At 48.4% G+C, this 20,471-nt stretch overlaps 1 protein-coding gene across 10 annotated transcripts in view; it reads right to left on the minus strand.

Moving 5' to 3' along the window:
• The window catches only part of ANK1 (ankyrin 1), a 55,245-nt gene that overhangs the window by 25,831 nt on the left and 8,943 nt on the right, over window positions 1–20,471 (minus strand). For 7 of the 10 annotated variants that reach the window (XM_088179959.1, XM_088179956.1, XM_088179961.1 and 4 more), the window contains exons 2-3: window positions 10,803–10,895; window positions 2,654–2,755 (exon numbers count right to left, since the gene is read on the minus strand). In XM_088179959.1, coding sequence (XP_088036085.1) covers window positions 2,654–2,755; window positions 10,803–10,895 — 195 coding nt within the window. Of the gene's footprint in view, window positions 1–2,653; window positions 2,756–10,146; window positions 10,304–10,802; window positions 10,896–20,471 lie in introns of those variants that run through there. The other 3 variants (XM_088179960.1, XM_088179958.1, XM_014890847.2) reach the window with 2 other exon arrangements.

Genomic DNA, 20,471 nt, shown 5'->3' on the forward strand with positions numbered 1-20,471 from the left:
TTCAGATGCCACTTTTTCTCCTTGTCCCTCACTTCTCCCAGGTGGATATGCTGGGTTTGCTCACCCCTATTCAGTGTTGTTGCATGGCAGAGGGACACCTGCTCCTGCACAAGTACTCCACCTCCCAGTCATGTGTTTCAACTCCTGACTGGAAGGTGACTTCACAGAAATGCTTCATCCCCACCTAAATATTGGTAGAGGGAGCAGAAAATGCCCAGGGAGGCTCAGTTCCAGCCTAACACTCCAGTTAAAAACAGAACTGCTTCAAGAGTGTTGTCACACTGGAAAAGGGTTTTCCATTCTCTCTCACTGAAAGCACCAGTTGCCCAGGATCATAGCTGAAGAGTCACAGATTCTTTTGCTCAACTCTGATTACAGTACAAGGACCAAAAATCTAAAAACCCACAGGCTTCCTCAGCACACCAACTCCAGAGTTCTATCAAGCCTCAAGCACAAAAGGTCTGCCTCCAAGGGGAGATGAAGTGGGAGTGCTGCAATACCCACAGAACAGTGCCACTGAAAGGAAATGCTCCCCAACCATGTCTGGCTACACTGAGTCCATCTTCTCTGGCCAAGCCCCGTTTCTTTGATGAAGACACACCTACACAACCCCGTACAGATAATCACTGACACCTTTACCTCTGTGAGCTCACAAGTTGGATAAACGGCCACAGACAAGCAAGCTTTTTCTCAGTTACACTCACGTAATAAACAAATGGAGAACAAAACCACAGATGCTCAGCTGCTCCCCTCAGCCCATAAGCCCTTTTATGCAAAGAATTCATAAATAACTTTTTGAATGCTATAAACCTGTGACAAATCATTAACCTGTAAGAAACAGTTGTGCAATAAGCACGGAAGATTGTTTTCATTGATGGCCCATCGGTATTTCTGCTCCAGGAGCAATACAGGCTGTTTTGCACATTTGCTTTGGCTTGACAGCTCATCCAACCCAAAACTGCTACAGGATGCGTGTAATTTGAATAGGGCCGCATTTTCCTCACTAAATGCTGCAAATAATTCCCAGAAATCCCAGTAACTAGCTATCAATGTGACAATGCAGCCCAGCAGAATAACACAGAGACTTTGCACTTAGCCTGCCCCAAAGCAGGGACCTGCTCTGGACTTCTTGTCAGGACTGGCCACCTCAATAAAGACCATCTCCTGGGCACCCACGTGCCACCACGGTGCTGTTCCCAGCTGGTAAGAGTCCTGGCAGCAAGGTGCACTCATTCTCAGTCCTCCAGTTCCTCATGGATGAGATGGGACCATGCTGGAATTTGAAACACGAAAGGTGGATGATGACACTGATGCAGCAATGAAGGAGGTGAAATCGGTGGGATGAAGATCAGATGGCATGTCAAGGTCTCTGAACTTGAGTAAGAATACAGGGCCTGTGGGATAGGTCTGACCACATATATCCCTCTTTATTCTGTACAGGACATGTGAGGTTGGACCTTTCCCACAGGTCTGATATTCCTCAGAGGGAAACCCCAAAGTGCCATCTAACCTCAGGCAGAAACCAGTGCAAAGACATCACTGGGAGAAGAGCCTCATATTGCTGTAGCCATTGTCTTTCCATCAAAGTGTTAAATGCCCTCACCAGCACCAGAAATCTGGCTGGAAACAGGACTTGAAGCCGGTCAGTGGAGATAGCTGATGACAGACCATCTCTTTCGGCGAGGAAGAAGTTTGAAGCCATCCTCTTTAGCTTGTGGATGAGTCACCCTGTTGTAATTCTTTACACAGCCCTCTCCAGAACCCCATACTCCTCTGGGCTAAAGCATTACAGGACTAGTGGACATAGAAATCCTTCCTCTACTTTTAGGCTTGCTATTGGAAGTGAGTGAATATCCATGGTGTACTCTGCTTGCCCTGTGGGAACCTGTCCCCAGTAACTGCCCCTGCTGCCGCAGTGCACAGATCAGTAGGGCTGAACTTCACTTGGTTTGGGGACTTGATACTAAAACAGATGAGTGTGCCTTTGTGCTACCTGCTGAGTCAGCCTCCCCAGCAACACCACTGCTCCAGAAAGCAGTGACAGCACAGCCTGTCTGCTCCCCCTGCTCAGCCTAAGCCCCCTGAATCTGTCCCTACAGCATCTGCCCCAATTCAGGCTCAGCCACTTGCATTTGGCAGCTACACAGATACAAAATGTTCTGATGATGATATGCAAACAATTCCTCAGCGCCTGCAGCTCTTTGCTCCTGCACAAACGTGTTTCTGTGCAGGATGAGCAGGGCCCCTCCTGCCCAACACCTGCCAAACCACCACAACTGGCATTTTGCAAGCATTCACTGCTTGTGATAAGCTACAGCTTCTAGGAATCCAAAAGCCTCAGCACTGCAAGCAAGAGCCATTCCTGTGATGTTCCAGCCACTGTGCTACTCTTCACAGCTGTCTCCTCTGCCCTCTGAGAAGCAGCTGTACTCCTTCCAATTGTCCCATTTGCTTGTCACACTAAAGGAGCCCTCTCTGCTTACCCGTTAATGTTCTTTGCTATGCTCCAGCCAGTACATCCAGGCTCCCCAGATCTTTATAGGTATTGCTGCCCTCCTGGCCCCAAAGACAACTGCTCCAGGTCTGCCCTCTGGTCTGCCACATTTTCACATGAACTAGAGATAGTACCAGGAGCCCTGTGTGTTTCACCTACCTGATTACAGGTGTTAATATCTACCCCATTCCTGAGGTGATCCAAGGCTTTGTCCAGATTCCCAGATCTTGCAGCTCTCAAGAAACTGGTCGCAGCATCGGCCTTGGGGACAAAAAGAAAAAAACATGAAACTCAGAGCCCCCTTGTTCACCCCCATCACCAGCACTGGGTCAGCTCTTCGCTCAGCTGCAGAGAACATAACTACACAGACCAGGTAGAAAAGGCAGAGGCCAGGAAAGTCACAGTGGGAACTGCGGAGACAGACTGAGGTGCCCCAAATCGGACAGGAAGAAGAAGGGCTGGGACCCGGACTTAGAGTGAAGCGCATCCAGATAATGAGGCAGAAGTTCTGCAGCTCATCCCATCACACTATGGGGACAGTAGGGAGGGAGCTCCTGCCACCATGACAGCCTCCTTTGGCCCAGGAAACCCCTCCATGCCTGGGCTGAAGAACTACACTGATGGAGCTGCAGTGAGCCCACCCTACCCTCCTCAAGAACCACTGGATAGCAATAGTGGTGAGCACAGCCCCAGCTGAGCACCTCAAAGCTGGGAAAGTCACAACTCTCTTTTTTGACAGTGCCTCCCTGCTACACCACAGCCAGCCCAGGCAAGGCACAGCAATGCTTTTAGCAACACTACCTAGCAGTGTGAGGCAGCAAATGGAGACAATGGCATGGCTCACTAGAAGCTGGAGAACAGGGTGGAAATGCAGTGATGTGGGTCTGTGAGTCTGGGAACTTGGTCTGGTAACTGGAGCTGGTATGTGCCTGCCCAAAGGGCTCTCTGCTGCCACAAGACATCCATGGCATGGATGCAGGGCACAATCCTCTGTCTTCAGCTCCAAGAGAAAAACAGAGCCCTTCTTGTACCACTCACATCAGGACTGACCAAGGGACCTCCTGTACTAGGAGAGCTTCTGTTCTGCTATCTCAAGTCATCTTGTATTGCCCACGGCCTGGTTGCAGAGGAGCACTCAGGATTAGGAAGCTCCTGGACAGAGGCTGGAAGCAACACAGCCAGAGACAAAAGCACTGGAGGCATATTGAGGATGATACACCACACAGGTTCAGGGCTCCTCTCTTCCCTTCTCTTTGCAGTCTCAGACATTGAATTGGGACTTTAGAGCAGCACAACTCAGATGCCTTCTGGTCTCCTCCATCTGCCCCCGCCCCCCAGCTCATCCTTTCTGCCTGACACTCCTACTACAGAGAAAGGCAGCCGTGCCCTGTTCCCTACTGTAGAGGCAAGGCCCACAGACAGGGTGAGCTGGTCCTGATGAGCCAGGCACAGAGCTCAGGCCAGGCTAGCACAGTGGCAGGGTGCCATGGCCCCTCACAGGTCAGAAGGACAGCTGTGGAGGGCAGCAGCACCGTGCCCCACCACCGTGCGCAGGCTCCGCGTGCGGGGGGAGCACGTGCTGCTGGCGTGACCCCCTGCGCCAGCTGGCTCTGCTTGCTTCCAGCTCAGAGGAGAGCCCCGGCTATCAGGGAAGAGCCCCCAGATTCACAGCAGAGCTGTGGCTTCGGAAGGCTGTGAACACAGAGGAGACACAGCACCTCAGCGCTCTGCTTACACAGAAGGATCAAGTGCAAGAGGCAGAAGGCAGCACCAGCGTTGTGCTTAGAAGTGCACATTCATGCTCTGAGCTCTGCGTGCTGTCTGGGGTCCAGTGAGGAAACGCTGACAGCTTCAAGGAACAGGCTGAATCCAAAGAGCTTTTCCAACTCCAGACACTGCTAGAAGCCTCTGCTTCTCAGGTCAGGATTAACGACAAGGCATCAAACCCTTGGAAAATCAAAGCACAGCTCAGCCAGGCTCTGTCATCCATGGGACACACATGAAGCTCTGAAGATTAAATGGTAAAACTCTACGTGGTCCTGCAGCAAAGGGGCTCCCAGAGCCCCAGCACATCCAGCAGCAGAGACTACAAGCAGAAAGCAAGCAGAAAAGCAAAGCGGAGGTCTCTGTGGGTATGAAGGAGAAGTGTGTTGAATACTCACAGCCACGTCTGGACCGGACCTGCCCTTTCGTGCTGCCATAGTCCAGCACTTCGGCTGAAACCTGAGCCTGGTGTCCCCTCTCTCCCTCCTTGGTTATCTACTCCTCAGCTTTGAGAGAGCCAGTAAGTTACATTGCATTCTATCTAAAAATACAGGCTCCGTCCTCTCCCCAATGCAGACCCTGCAGGGATCGCCAACTGCTAATGGAATTTGTTCATTTTCTCTCCATTATTGTGTCAGACAGGATATTTAATACCAAGCCACCTCCGGAAAACAAATGATTGCTGCCAAGCGCAGGGAGGGGGTCAGAGCTGCAGGTACCACCTCAGGAACAGCAGAGGAAAAGCAGCCCCACAGATATGCCCAGGAGCCTGGCAACTCACAGGTAACTCCTACCGCAGAGGAGAGAGGTTGGGGTTCCCTTCTGACCCTCTGGATGCTGGGGCCCAGGCCTTGGAAAACATGCCAAGGCTGGAGTGTGTCAGAGGTGCTGCCCTTTTGTTCCCCATGCTCAGCCTGTACCGTCCAGAGATGCACAAAGAGATGCAGGGCATCAGACATCAGCTCTCCAACCACACATTCCACCAGAGAAGATGGAGTAGCTCGGTTCAGACAGTAAAAGCAGATCCACAGTCATATTGTCCTTCTGTCGGGCTGCACGATGGGACTGCCTGCCTATTGCTCAGGGCAATTCTGTCCCCAGGAAATGGAAGCATGGGCTGGGTCACTGCCATCTCCTGAATTTCAGCAAAAGGAAGAACTGACAGCAAGAAATGCAGAGACCACGTGAGCACAAGTAGATGTGCGTATGGAGAAGATACACACACATCCCAGTCAGCACCATCCCAACCCAGCCAGCCACAGACACAGGCGTTGCACAGTGATCCCCACCCAGTGACAAGCGCAGAGCGCAGCACAGCCGTGCCTCATGCACACACAGGCACTCGCTGTGTGCCCCAGAACACAGAGCAACTGCTTCCAGATGCAGAAGCTGCCTCTGCTGATTTTCCTTTATTTGGAGTTTGCAGAGTTTCTTTCCATTCTCCTTTGCCTTCCTAGCAATTTTCCAGGAAGGAGATATTCCTGGGGAGAAAATAAGCTGCCTCACTTGCTGTTGCGTACCTCTTCCACTCTTAGGTGGCTGCTAAATGTTATACACAGGCATCATGCAGACAACCAAGCTGTGAAGTGTCAGGAGGCTGCTGCCAGCAATTCTGCAAGAAAGAAGCCTCAGATCTGGACTTTGCTAAGTGGTCCAAGACCTTCTAAAGTCAAAAAACTTAGCATAGCACATCAGACTCTGCTTCTACTCTCCTTCCATTTCTTTTCCTTCAGGAAAAAATCTCCCCTTTTCTGCTGACAATCTAATTTTTTCCCTTTCCTTCTGTCCTGGTTTCAGAGTAAATTTTTTCTCATGACACCCTCTCCTGGCCCTGAAGAGAGGCTTCTTCTGTTCCTTTTCTCAGATGTCCTCCTGCTATCAAAGCATTAATGCCACTAGCCTGGAACCACATGAGCCCATTGCATTGTAGTCATGGCCAGGGCAATAAGCAAAGAGGAAGTGAAACCAGAGGCTCAGGCTGGATTTCAAGGGTTGCAGTCAGAGGTCTGTAAGCCCACTGTGTCTCTGGCCGCAGTCAGTGTCCTGCTCTAATCTCTTTTGGCAGTGCCTGCTCTCACTCACACCCAGGGAGGAGCTCCCATCAGCTCCTGCTGCTGCTCATCACTGATAACAAGGGAGGGTGTCAGCATTGCCTCCCCCTGTTAAAGGTGGCCATACTTGGCAGGAGCTCACTCTGTATGAGCTGCTAAATGCTGTAAGTAGATGATTTCCAAGTACAAATGAGTTCAGGGACTTGTGCTGATCTCACAGTGTTTTCTGGGACACAAAGACAGTCAAGAAGCAACTCACCACACTATTCTAGCCTGGCGCACACACACATCCTGCTGCACTGCCCTCTTTTCCCTGTCTGCCCATTTGTCTCTTCAGCCGAGCTGACACAGACTCATGGAGCAGCAGACAGGAGGTCCAGCAAGGAAACACCCAAAGGCTGGGCAGCACACAGCCATCCCAACAGCCAAAGAACCCCAGGACCAGCAGTGAGATGCAAACCCAAATCCTAGCACCAAACCATGTATTTCTATGGGCATCCTGTCTAGATGCTGTGGAAGGGTCCAACTCACATCTCGGAGGTCGTCCAATTACTTCCAGGTACTAGTGCCAGTGTCTTGGAACCTAAAGTCAGCACTGCCAGCTGAGGACGTGATAAACCCTTGCCAAGGGCAACAGCTCTTGCCATTTGCTTGGACACTTCCTTGCTCATGTGGGCTTGTGTCCAACAGTGGGCATGATCCTCACCTTTGAGGCATTATTTCCAGCAGAAACACCAAAACCTCACATCAGTGTAGTGGTTTACTTTAAGTAACTGTCCAACCTAGGAATGTCTCTGGAGCCAATGCTCATTTGGACCTCTCCACCTTGCAGATATCAAGTGCACAGTTCTGCAGGTGATAATCTCAATCCTTTCTCATCAGATGAGAAGAATTTGTCAGTCCTCAAAACACACTAAAAGAGCTGCTAAGATTAAGAGCAGTTAGGGATAACACCTAGGGTCCCCGTAGGATAATCAGGGAAGATCAGGAGATTCAATTCAAAATGCTCAGAAACAGAAGCCATACTGTCTGTCTTATAGGAACATTCTCTCCTATCTGTATTAACAAAAACTGGATGCTCTCAGTGGGCCCTGCAGCAGAAACAAAACCTACTGGCAGGTTTCTGCCTTCTGAGTAGAAGGCAGCATTCAGCAGAATATAGCATCTCCAGAGAGGCCACATAGCAAAACCTCAGGCAGTCAGCCAGCAGAACACAGAGAACAGGCAGATAATGCAGACCCAGAAGAAAGAAAAAAGCAAAAGCATTGGGAAAATTCATCTCATGGAAGGATAAATCCAAATGCTTAAATTCTATTATTTCATCGTCCTCACCCTTATCCACATGATTCAAGACAGATAAATCCATATGCCAAAGTTCTGTTCTCCCATCATCCTCACCTCTGCCCACCTGATTTATTACAGGTCTGCAGATCTTAATAGGATTGATGAGAGTCAAGGCACAAGAAGTCATCTCTGAAAGGCATCTGCCAAGTGAGTTTCTTCTTATTTCATGCACTAGCCTGCGTAAACCCTTTGGCCATGCTCCTTTCTGCTTAGTGGAGATTTCACAACAGCCCCAAAGCACGTACCACAGAGGCTGATGGCTGATATACCCAGCAGAGATCCCCAAAGCAGGATGCAAGGGAGAGCTCAGCCATCTCACAGCAGGTGAATCAGAGCATGCAGGAAGTGAAAGACCTGTTCATGTTCCCGTGCAAAGGATAGAGCTAGAGAAGAACTCGGCACAACTGGCAAAGGAGAAATCCTAAAGCAGAAGAAGGAGGGAAGGAAGGCCCCTGGCAGGTTTGTGGGAAGGGAAGCGACCTGTCAATTAGCATTTTTCCAGCACGGAAGGAAGAGAGGGCAAGCTTTCTGGTGCCAGCATCAGACTGGACTCCCCACCATGCACAATCCTCCACTATTACATAATCATGAGTGACGAGCTTTTGGAAAGCCCATTTTTGTGCACCCTTAACAGGAGAGGTAGTTCTGGACTGTCACTGGTGGTACAGGTCAGGGTCAAGGTTAACCGAGTTCCTGAGCATTTTCAGATACAGACATCTGCGTTGCCATTTGGTTCCTTCCTTCCTCGGTCCTGGGTCCCCTTTGCTGGCAGTTCCAGCTGGTTCAGAACTGCGAGGAGGGCAGATATCACAAACAGCTTAATCTGCACAGAGCAAGGCTGCAAGGAGCTGCCCCTACCCAGCAGACTGATCTTTCTGATAAGGATCCTCCGGAGGGCTACAGCACACAACTCTGTGAAAGCCTGCAATGCCTGTCTGCTGCCTAATGGATTTTCTAAGTAACATGTTCAAGACCTTGTTCTGTCATTTGCAAACTATCACTTTCCCTTTGAAGTACAATTCTGGGTCCAGCAGCAGTGGAGAGTGAAACAGGGGCTGGTTCAGAGACCTGAACAGGAAAATACCAGAATATCTTTCACACAGAGCCAAAGCGAGGCAAGAATTAACACAGCTACTGCTCCTGCTCCTCAGCTGAGGCCATGCACACCCAGGGGAAAGCTGTCACTCTCCTTTGATGTTAGCAGGAGCCTCTGCTCTCTGCATATCCTGAAAAAGAAAAGCTATTTTTACCTCATCAAAAAATATATAGACTGTGACTGAAGACAATACATGAGAGCTCTTTGCTCAGGCACTACACCTCTTCTAACAACATTTGCAACTGCTGAGAGATGCAGCAGCACAGCAACTGCTTTCTATCTCCTACTTTCCTGACGCACTACCTTTTTTGGTCCATGACACGGTTAAGGCAGGTCTGTGCAATAAACACTGGGGAGTTGAGAGGGCTCTAGCACGCTGCCAGTGCAAGGCTGGAATCAGAGACATGCTCTGAGCCTGCCTGATGCCAGCCTGGGACTAATACACAGCTTCTGGACCAGCCTCAACCTGCCCTGGGCTCTGTCAGCAACCTCATGCTCAGGTGAGGTGCTGGAGTCCAGATCATACGCTCAGGGTCTGCCCTGGTGCCCTGTGGAGAAGCCTCCTTTTCATTCCTAGCGATGCTTATAAACTGCTCCTGATTTGTGCAGTCTGCTCTGACTCATTCCCTACCTCTCCTCCAGCAGGACTAGTCCACACCTGCTTTGCCTGCCTGCACAAACTAAAGCACTTAGAAGGGGGCTTTCTGCTGGGATCTGCATGCTGGGCAGTATCACAGTACAGTCCTTGTGCTGTAGCTACCATGGATTTACTGTCTTGCCTGGCCAGCGCTTGGGGTGCAGCCTCTGGAAGCCATGCAGGGCAGAAAGCATTGACAGAAAAGCACCAGAAGCACAGGCCTGGCAATATATCTCTGCCAGCAGATCCCTGGAGAGGATATGCAAGCAGAGCCGCTCCAGCCCAGGCACCTGCTCCACAGCAGAGCCAGCACAGCACTGTGCTCAGAGAGAAACATCATCCTGTGCACCTGGCCCAGGGCTCCACAGGGCCAAAACAAGGAAGGTGACAACACAGGAATCAACATTCACCATCACAATACTGCAAAAAAACAACACCTGGGACACCTTCCTTCTCCCAGTAAAGCAGTGGTGAGAGGACAAGGCAAATGCAGCACCGAGGGACCTGGTCTCAATGCCAGGCACTGTCACTGGCTCCAAGGATGACCTAAGAAGTGGATGACCTAAGAAGGGCATCAAACCCTTCCTGCCAGTCTGAGGTCCATTTAGCAACAACTCTTTGGGGAGAAGAGGCATTATCTTTGGATTGAAGTTCATATTATCAGCCAGAATATACCTGAACTCCCTCATGCAGACCAGCTGACCTGATTCCTCTCCTCTTTTGCTGCCCAACGAACCCCTGACCATGCCCAAGTACTCACCCTCAGGTAATGCATGCATGTCATCACTGCAAGAGAAGGTCAGCTCACCCTGGACAGCCAGGGTCTGCAGCTCTGATCAACCCACTTATGCTGAATGCTGCAGCCAAACCAAGCATGAGCAGGCTGGAAGAGGTTTATCAGCAGCTGGACTGCACCCTATCACCACTACACACCTGACTGCAAGCCAGCACAACAAGGAAGCTCCCGTCTGGAGTCTGGAGATTACGGGTTGTCCTACGTCAGGAAACTGGGGAGAGTGGCCAGGCTGTGCACAGTGTTTAGTGAATGTCATGCCTGAGCCATACTTCATAAACATGTCTGTGAGCCGTTAAGGGAGAAGCTCATGTTCATGACCTCTTAGTAGTACAAGGGAAGATGAAACTTCTGCAATATAAAGCAAAATGAAACAGCTCTGTGGCCAGAATCACACTGTCTCTTGGCATGTGCCACACAAAGCAGGCTGGGCTGGAGACAGTGAGCAGAAGACCTCAGGTTTTTCACAGGTCCCTGCAGACCTTGGCTGGGCACAGTCCCAAATGGAGGACACCGAGATGGAACTGAAGTAGCAAATGAGGTCTAGTGACAGCAGGTCCAGGCTCTTTGTAGGGCCTAGAGCCCACTACAATACAATGAACGCGCCCCTTCCCCCCTTCTACCTGCACAGCAGACTCCTGCTCCAGCATCCCTTCAGGAGATCCTTGCTTGCAGCAAGAAGGCAAGGGGTCCACAGTGGTTGGTGCATGCCCTCTCTGAAAGACACGCAAGGGAGTCACACCAATTGTCCAAAGGAACAGAGCTCCTGGAGACCACTCCCATCCCACCCTTTTCTTGTGCTCCACCTTGGGGTGACCCTGCAGAGCAGTGATCGCCTGGCTGCCAGGAGTCATCCCTCTTGCTCCTGCTTTGCCTATTCCATCCTGGCTCCAGATACTAAACTGGGGCCAGCCTGGCAAAGGACTTGGGGTGCTGCAGGGGAGCCACACAGCTCGGTTTCTATTTCCAGCTACCATTCACCTGGCCCTTTTTGCCAGTTATAGGGTCAAGAAGGACAAGGTGCTTCCAGCCAGGAACTAGGGCCAAACCAGTGAAGGCACAGCCATGAGGTGATCACACCTGGAAAGGCCTGGGCAGTATATAGAATAAATACAGCTTGTGACATTTGCAGCTTCGAGAAACTGCTTTGCCAGCTGTATCTCTCTAGGGAATTCCTACAAAACAGCCCAGCCCACCACCAGAAAAGCTTGTATGAGCTGAGAGGCAGGAAAAGTAGATCAATAGAACATGTTAGGATGGCAAAATGCTTTGCATTACATAGGAATTGAGAATTTTATACTGAGAAAAGACCAAGTTTAGCATTAGAGCAAAGCTGAGTCCTTACCTCAGTCTAGGGAAAACACCTTCCCTTTGTCCAGAGTCATTCAGCACTTCATTGACAGTCTGGATTCCCTCTGATATTTGAAATAGAAGAGACTCCACCTTCAGTTCAGGTAGAACTCAAATGTTTGTTGCCAAAAGGATGGGCACTGCAACTGCTGGCACACTGCATTTGCTCTAAGAAGTGCCGCTGCTCTGAACCTGCAGAGTTGGTGTCTATCAGTGCCTCAGATCCTACTTCACTCTGTAGCTGCACATCGTGAATGCAAACACAAGTCCACACTCTGACAGAGGCCATTACCAGCCAGAGCTCATGAACTGATTCGAAGTTTCTCCCTCAGCATAATGCAAACTTTCTCCATTTCGTGCATCCACCAGGAGAGTGTATACACTTGACAAAGCCTAACCTGTGCCCTACAATCCAGATAGGCTTACCTCCTAGCACACCTCAGGGAAAAGCAGTGTTACAGTGCCCATGAGATTGCCTCCCTCACCCCTCCCATTTTGAGATTCAGGCTGGCTTTGCTTTGTGCAATCTCTGGCACTGGTGACTTTCACAAACCCAGAATAGGGAAACTCAAGCAGGGGACAATCCCCACGACAGCAAACCTGTTAGCCAGTCTTAGACTGGCTCAGTCCTACAGATTTCTGGTAATCCAGTGATGCCTCATACCCTCCACAGAGATGGAGAGAGGACAGGTAAGTCCTGCACAATGCTGGAGGGAGCACGGGGCTCACCTTTGCCTCTGGCACAGGACTCCCTTATGCACACCCTTTGCCCACAACCACAGCAGAGTGCAGGGAAGGAAGGCCTGTGACTGTGTGCAGGGTAGGAAGCAGCTCTGGTGATTGTGCAGTCTGGAATGATGACCACACTGTGCTGTGGCAGACACAATAAGATGGAATTGCCCCAGGTCCCCACCACTGAGGCTGAACCTTTCTACCACGGTGAGGAATGAGAAAAGCACCTAAATACAACATCTCTGCAGGTCAGAGCTCCTCTGACAGAGAAATATTACCTTTAGGTATGGTCCTGGCAAGTTTGGCCAAGCCACAAAGTCTCTGCTTTCCCACTAAGACCTGGAGTTTTAACTGCAAACAGCTCTCAACAACTTCCCCACAGCTCAGAGCTCAGGTCACTGAGGTATCCTCGGCCATTGGTGACACCCACATGGGTTGGCAGGTCACAGGCTGCAGCAGACCCATGGATCTTGAGGCAACTGTATGGAGTTCACAGCACTGATTACTATCAGTCACATATCTATAGCTCTAAAAGTAAAGGTGATTTTGGGAGCATGAGTGAAGGGGATCCTGTGAGGTACCTGTTTGTTTTCCACCTTCTCTGAAGATGGGGGAGAAGAGAGCACTTTGCCTTCAGTATGTACTAAAAACCATTTCTTTCCCAGGCTGTTTGTGAAGCTGGTGCAAGCTCTATCTATAACAAAACTGGTCTCTTTGCTCCATTAATTGCTGTCCCTTGTTAATTGTAATTCCTGAACACTTCCCATTGTTGCCTCTAATAGGGCTCATTCACTCATTACCACCTCACCTGAGGCATCTCCAAGAGTTACACCTAACTGTAGACAGGTGAGTTGCATGTATCAGTGTTGAAAACACATACCTCAGAGCAACTTGCTTTACTAGCAGTTTGTCACTGTTATCTTGCCTGCTACATCTAACAGGAACATCTTGGCAGCTCTGGAGAAACCAACACTATGGACACAACCCTGTATGAGAAATCAGAGCCTGTGAGAGCTTGAAAAATAACAAATACAACTCAAATAAATGAACAGCTTTTAATTCCAAAAGGTCTTTGCATTTTCATGAAAACACCTCAAAAAAAAAAAAAAGAAAAAAGAGATCTCAGACAGTTCCTTAACACTCACCTGTTTCCAGATGCTGAACTGAGATTGTCTGGATTGCTCTTTCTCCAGAATTTTATTCTGTATCCTCTCCTTAGTGACATCTGAGCTTATGATTGTTACCATAAAGGCTTCAGAAACAACTGAAGGTGGATTCAGTGTCATGTTGTACTCACAAAAGCTAACACAGAGCTAAACTGGGGCTCTGCAAAGGGACATTATTTACACTAGAAAAAACAGGAAAAATGTCTAAAAAAGAGCAAATTCATGTTGAGAAAAAGTGACCAAGAATTACCATGAATAATGCCAAATAACAACCTCTGGGCACCCCTGTGGGCTTTAGGGATTTTTCACAAGCCAGGATTCCAGTATTCTCTTAAGTGCTGTTCCCTGGGTGCTATAATACTTATCATACCCACATGAAAGCTAATTTCTCCCTCTGCTATCCTGAGGCAGTTCCTGGGACAAGGCCCAGCATCCCTGTGCCTCAGTGCCATTGCATTCTGGGTTCACACCTGAGATGAAAACATTGAATTCCAGCAGCAACTTCAGATAGTCAGGGGTGAAGAGAAGCTCTGTCAGAAATTTAGGAGGCAGAGGTCTCTGAGGAGAACTAGTCCTTCAGCTACAAAGAGCCTTTTTTTTCCAGGATACAAATTTCTGCCTCTGACCTTTGGAGAACTCTTCAGCTGTGTGATGATGTAGCTGTGAAGGAATGCAAGGCTCCTTCCTCGGTTTTGGTATCTGCCATGTAACCAGAGAAGTGACTGCTCAGAACCAGGCACTTGCTGGCTGCTACCAGTCTGTCCTCAGCTGTTCTTCCTTTCATTTAAGGGAATGAGGAGTGTAAATGTGTACAGCGGAGAGCCTTCAACACCTCACCTTGGAGAGGAATAAATAACATAAAAATGGGCTTTAATATTCCGAGGAAGCTGTATGTGCCTGTGCCCGGGAAAGGAAGCACAGCCCCTCCCGAACCCAGCCACTTAAGAAATGATGCCAGGTTGAGCCCAGGGCTGCAGCCATTGAAGGGAGCTGCTCCCCCCCCGAGCAAGGGGTACAAGGACATGGATACTCAAGGGTTCACCTTACTCCAGCATGTCCCATTTGTCCTTAGAGAGGAAAACTCCCTGTGCTCCTGTCACCTGCTGAGGCTCCCAGGACCAGCTAGGCTCCCAGGTTCCAGTCAGCAAGCTATTATCTCAGGAAACGTCAATGTAGTTTTAAAGCTGAGTCAACAACAGAAGCTGAATAATTTAAATGTTTAGCAATTCTGCTACTGCTGCCCAGCCATGGATAACAGAAAAACACAGAAAAACAGTGGCACTGTCAGGCCACTTCTTCCTGTTGGGAGAGAGCAGCAGTGATGCAGGCATAAATAAGTGGATAAGGATGCTCTGCAGAGCTGAGATAGATGCTGCTTTGCTTTCCTGTGGTGTTTGTGGCTTCTGGCATGGTGATTCCTGACTTCACAGGAAGTCCATAGGTGCCGCTGGTGCTCAGCTTCCAAAATGCTGGAATCATCAGCCATGAGCAACAGAGGAAGCTTGAGGGGTCCACACCCATATCTGCTCTTCACTTTTCCATCTGAGGAGGAGCTCTGCAATGTGATGTGGTGGGAGGGAGACAAAGATCTGCTGTACACAAATATTCCAGCCCTTGCTCTCTAGCTGCCTCTCTATCTCCTTTGTTGTTGGGGGGAGGACGGGAAAGCCAATTTTAGGTACTTCTCTCCAAATCAGTCTAAAAACTGGCATGTGGAACCACAGAACAAATGAAAAGAAACCCAGTGGACTGCAAAGTGGGTTTGCAAAGCTCAGCAGCTATTAGAAATAAGAAATCTCTTTCTGTCATAGCCCTGATCTAAGAAACTATTTTGTGGTCATTTATCAGTTCAGAACTATTTAATCTGTGAGATTTCCAAAGGAAATTCAGGAATACAAATTGAATAGATCTTCTTAAGGTTGTGTTTCTTGAACTGTGCACTGTTGCCTCCAAAGGCATGACTTTGGAGATGAAGCAGACTGCTCTCTTACTCCAAGAAATAGCTGCCTTGTACCAGCACAACCACAATTGAGTTCTTGGAGTGGAAGCAGTCTGAGCCCCAAACCAAGATGTTTCATCAGCCTTTTGCTCCTCCTTGCACACATACTGAGCAGACAGACAGCTTCATAGCATGTACCTCTCTGGCATCTTGCCACGACTTATCAAGTGTTCTTTTTGCTCATCATTTGAACAAGCCAGGCAACACAACTGAAAATGTCATCACACTGATTTATCTTATTTATACTTATTCAAGCATAAAAACTCAGGAAGTCAGATTCTCAGAGTGAAGACATGAAAGAGCTGCAAAGCTCCCAAACGAAAGGAATATTCCTGTCCCATTGTTTATGCAACAGCTTAGTGCTGTGCTATGCTGGCTGCAAAGAAGATGTCTGCACAGATAAAATTGTTCAGCAACCTCTGCATCCAGCTGTCTTATCCAGTGGACCAGAACACATCTCACCCATAGGATTAGCACTCACTGTTTACTCACTCCTCTTAGAGACTAGGCAGTTCTGAGAGCAAAAAGCATCACCTAACTCAGCCTGAATATGAAAATTCCCAGTTCTGGGAAGTCAGAATTTGGCATTATGCCCACAATATGGGCCAAGGGCAAATCACTTCTTAATTACTGCTCCTAGTGCAGATTTCAGCTTTCATTCAGACAGGTACCGGTCTGAAAGATGTAACAAGACTCTTCTCAGGCTGCAGTTAATCCCACTCCAGCTATTGATCCTGTTGGATCCACTGGTCCTGCTGTAACTGCAGGTCTACAGATAACTGAGAGATGCCTAAATGTTATGCCTGTTTGTGAAGACCAAGAGATTTCCATCACTCGGCTGCAGTGCATGCCTGGAGGCAGCAGAGACTGACCTCCAGTGAGAAAAGATGAATGCACAGTCCCCACCTGGCAGGCTGCACTCTGCTCCTCTTAGAAAGAAATCTGCTCTGCTCCTGAGAACCAAGCCAGAGAACAAGAACTCAGATCTTGCCCCACAGGATTTCAGTATACCTTTATTCTCAGCCACCCAGTCTCTGATGTCTGCACTGTACCTAAATACCACAGCCTGCACCCAAATGATCTTGCTCTGTCATGTTCAGGCAGTTTGACAAAATATTTTCTCCTTTAGTATGCAGTGGCCAACAGCAGTGAGATCACAAGTCTGAGGGTTGTCTATTGCTGTGACAGCACAAGGAATAGGCAGGGTGCTCAGAATTACCTTCTTTCCTTCACAAAACCACCCAACTGTCTCAAGTGCCTATCTGCACACACACTCCACCCCTGAGGGACATCTGCTATGTGCATATCCGAGCAAGTCACACATGTGCCTGTCCCCTCAGACATTGGCCAGGGATGCTAGAGTCACCCACATGAGTAATGTTCACAGAACAGCAATGAATTCCCAGGGGTCATTTCACATCATACAGGGAGGAGGATGGGGCATTTTGCCCAGGACACACAGCTTGACAGACTCACAGTGAGGATCAACAGAAGCCCCTTGACTGTGCTGCTATAGCATACTACAATATCAGACAGAGCAATATCATATTTTCTCAGTGTTTAAAGCTCAGCTTTATGTTCACTCCTGAAAATCCACTGTATCCAGCATATCTGGAGCTGCAGGAGGGTAGAAGAGGCACCTGAAGCCAACATCCCAAGGGTAGGCTCACAGAAGCAGTTTTGGGCTCCTACAGAACCAACGCTTGAAGAAGGGCTCAATGCTCAGCTCCCCTGAGAGCCAGCAGAGAGAAACGAGAATATCTGAGGGTATAATTCAGCTGACCTACTTCCACATGTGGCATAGCATGGGAAGGACTCCCTCCTCCTCTCCCGGACTGGAGGGAGCTGAGGTGAGCAATTCAGACTCAGAGGTCTGCACCACAGTCCTCCTGGGCTGAGCCAGAGCATCCCCTTACACAGCATGATGCCCACAATAGCACTGATGTGAGAAGAGCAGCCCCACTCTGCCCAACGCACCCAGCAGCAAAATCCCATCCCAGAAACATCCAAATCGTCTCAGCTGCTGTTGCCATGGTAACGCCAGAGCCAGGATCCAGCAGCCTTTGATGTTCAGATCTGCTCAAAGCATGCAAAATGTTTAAAGTGTGAAAAAAGCCATTTGGAAGCTGGGGAGCTGTGTGGAAGAGCACCTGGCTGCCCTGAAGATGGAAGGCCCTCCAGGGAGAAAGTGTTAATGCTGTCCAGCACCACTTCATCTTCCAGCACAGCCTGTCACTACCAGCATGCTGCTGCTTCTGTGCCCCAGCTCACCTGCTTAAGGGAGTTTAATATTTAACATCAGACAAGTGCCGTTTCACAGGGTAATTTGGGTTATTAATACAATTTTAAAAATCCCCCTTCCCCCAATGATAAATACAGGATGCTGGTACTCCATTTTATCAGTGCTGGGAGCTAAGCCCCATGAGTGCTGGCCCCAGGGCCATTAATAGGGAGTCTGGGAAGGGATGAACTGCCAGAACAGCCAGCAGAGCCAAGTAAGATGCAGCACAACGCACTCCCTATCTTCCATTGCATCACAGCAGAGAGGAGGAAGTAATTCCACATGACACAAAAGTTGTGCCAACCACAGGAGGAGCTGCGGTCCGATCCCCTCTCCAGCAGCGCACAGAGATCCCCTGCATGGCAAGGACACCTCCGAGCTTATGACTGCACAACTGCTTATCTTACAAAATTAACACTCTTGTAGCATTTAGTGCTATGATTCCCTGAGGATTTGCAAAAAAACAGTGCTGTCATTGCCAGGAAATGCTTGACACTGACCCTGCATCCACCTACCTTACTGAGCCACCAAGTCAGAGTGGTTCAGTACAAGCCAAGAAGCTCTGAAGTGTAAGGGCAGAGAGAAAGATTTGAAACGTGAGAGATTTTTATGCCGGACTTCTGACAGAATTTGCTTTACAATATGAAACACAGAAACCTGAAGTAGTTTCCTACTTCAGTGAGTAGGAGTTCTCTTCTACACAGAGAATATGCGTCCTGCACTCTGTCATTCCCACCACTTTCATTTTAAGATTCAGCCTACTCCAGAGTTGCAAAGTTTCCTTGTATTCTTTCATCCTCTTGCTAGACTAGTGATTCCATATGCGGAGTAAGAGGAGGCAGCCTTCAGCAGACCACAGAAATGCTACAGAGAGCCCTAGGAGCTGGGGACACAAATGGCTTGAAAGAAACAGATTACCTAAGAAATTACCTAAGCAATTATCTAAGAAAGATTTTTGCTGAGCAGAAGAGTCAATCCATGCACACAAACACTTTATTGTGAAAAGTATCATAGCATCTTTGACAACAACTATAGAGGATGCTGGATATCAAGTTCACAAAAGCAATTCAACCTAAAACTTGAGGGAGCCTAAGTATCTGCTTTACAGGTACAACTAAGGCTGTGCTTGCCTGTGACTGGAATTAAACTAAGTAAAGAAATCCTATTATTTTCTTTTTTGACTTCTTCAAATTCTTTACAACAGAAAAGACAAGCCATTTTCACCTGCAAGCAGGCAGAGGCTGAGAAACCATTTTAGCCAGGATGCCCACTGTGGCAGATATCAGTACCAGTTCTATGACAGCTGCTTTGCTGTGTTATCTGCTAACCATGGTTTGGAACATGGACCTGCCTCCAGAATTTTACTCTGTCCTCCTGCTTTATTGCAACCATTAGTGCCTCTTCAGAGGCATAACATCCTCCAAACATGTTTGCATGCATGTTTATTCATTCTGGTCTTTAAAAACATAGCCAAAATTAGGTCCTTGTTTTCATGGTTAGGCACTTAAAGAGATTCCTTTGATTCTTTGTTGTTTCTTGGCACCTCCCAACCAGATCACTGGCATGCCATATACCTCTTTTAATGTAAATGCAAAAATTATATATATCTATTTTCTAGGAATTTTTTAATTAAAAAAGCCTAATATTATCCCAGCAACCTGCTGGCAAAGCTTAGCAATAAACTGCAGACAGCTTGAGGGTGGGGAGCCGACTGCAGCAGCTGCAGCTCCAGAAAGAGGACAAAAATCATGTTATGTGCTTCATTTGTGGTGTTTGGTTTTTTCCCCCAGAAATCTCCAAAGAACAGTAAAGGAAACTCTGAAGCATCTTCCTCCTCTGATCTCTTTTTTTTTTTTCCCTCAGTGTTTTACAATAGGTTTTTACTGTCAAGAACAAACTACAGGTTCATATCTTACTATGGTGCACTTCCTCCAGGCAGAATGCTGAATTTATTCCTAACAAAACAGACAAAAACCACACCACCTCTGCACAGAGAAAGTCTGTCCAGACTAAAGCTCTCAATATACAATGCCCCTTCTCAGTGATGAACCTTACCTCCCAGCTCCATGAGGAAGTTGCATCACTATTGCAGCTGTGAGCAGAGCCACTCAACCAGCTGCTCCAAGTGTCTTCACAGCTTTCTTAGCTCTCAGACATGATTTTAAAGCAAAGTGAATTAGTGAAAGTTGTCAGCTCCTCTTCCCAAATATCTACAGTTTACCCACATTGTCTGGCAATAGAGGAAAGGCAGAAAAAAATGTTCCTCATTGACCCGGTACTGAAAATGATGGTGGTGCCACACAACGTGCTGAGAGGCCCTTTAGGCAAGTGCTGCTGATCCCTGTGAAATGTTGTCAGGAGACAGCAAATGCTGCTGCCTCACATTTTGAATGGAGAGAAGGTATTTTCACTATGCCTTATTGAACTGCTGCTGACCTTGGAGGACTTCCCTGACAGATCTGAGAAGCACATCTCACCACTGGCAGGGATGAGTTCACAAGTTTTCAAAAGCAGTTTTGCTGATACACTACTGGTGGGCAACAGATATTTTATACTTTTGCCCTGTGATACTGCAGCTCCTCTTACTGCAATCTCAGCTCCACAGCCATTTGGCAGCAGGCTGACAGGAAGCATTTTTTCTCAGTCCTCACAGAAAGGGGGTCAGCCTGCTGACCATCATGCTGCTCTTTAACAGGAGCACATTGCTATGCATCAGTGCAGTGGCACGTCCAAGCTGCGTGTAAAGAGAGCTGCCATGCCATGC

The sequence above is a fragment of the Sturnus vulgaris genome, chromosome 28 (assembly GCF_052056855.1).
Source record: "Sturnus vulgaris isolate bStuVul1 chromosome 28, bStuVul1.hap1, whole genome shotgun sequence".
In the NCBI taxonomy this organism is placed as follows: Eukaryota; Metazoa; Chordata; class Aves; order Passeriformes; family Sturnidae; genus Sturnus; species Sturnus vulgaris.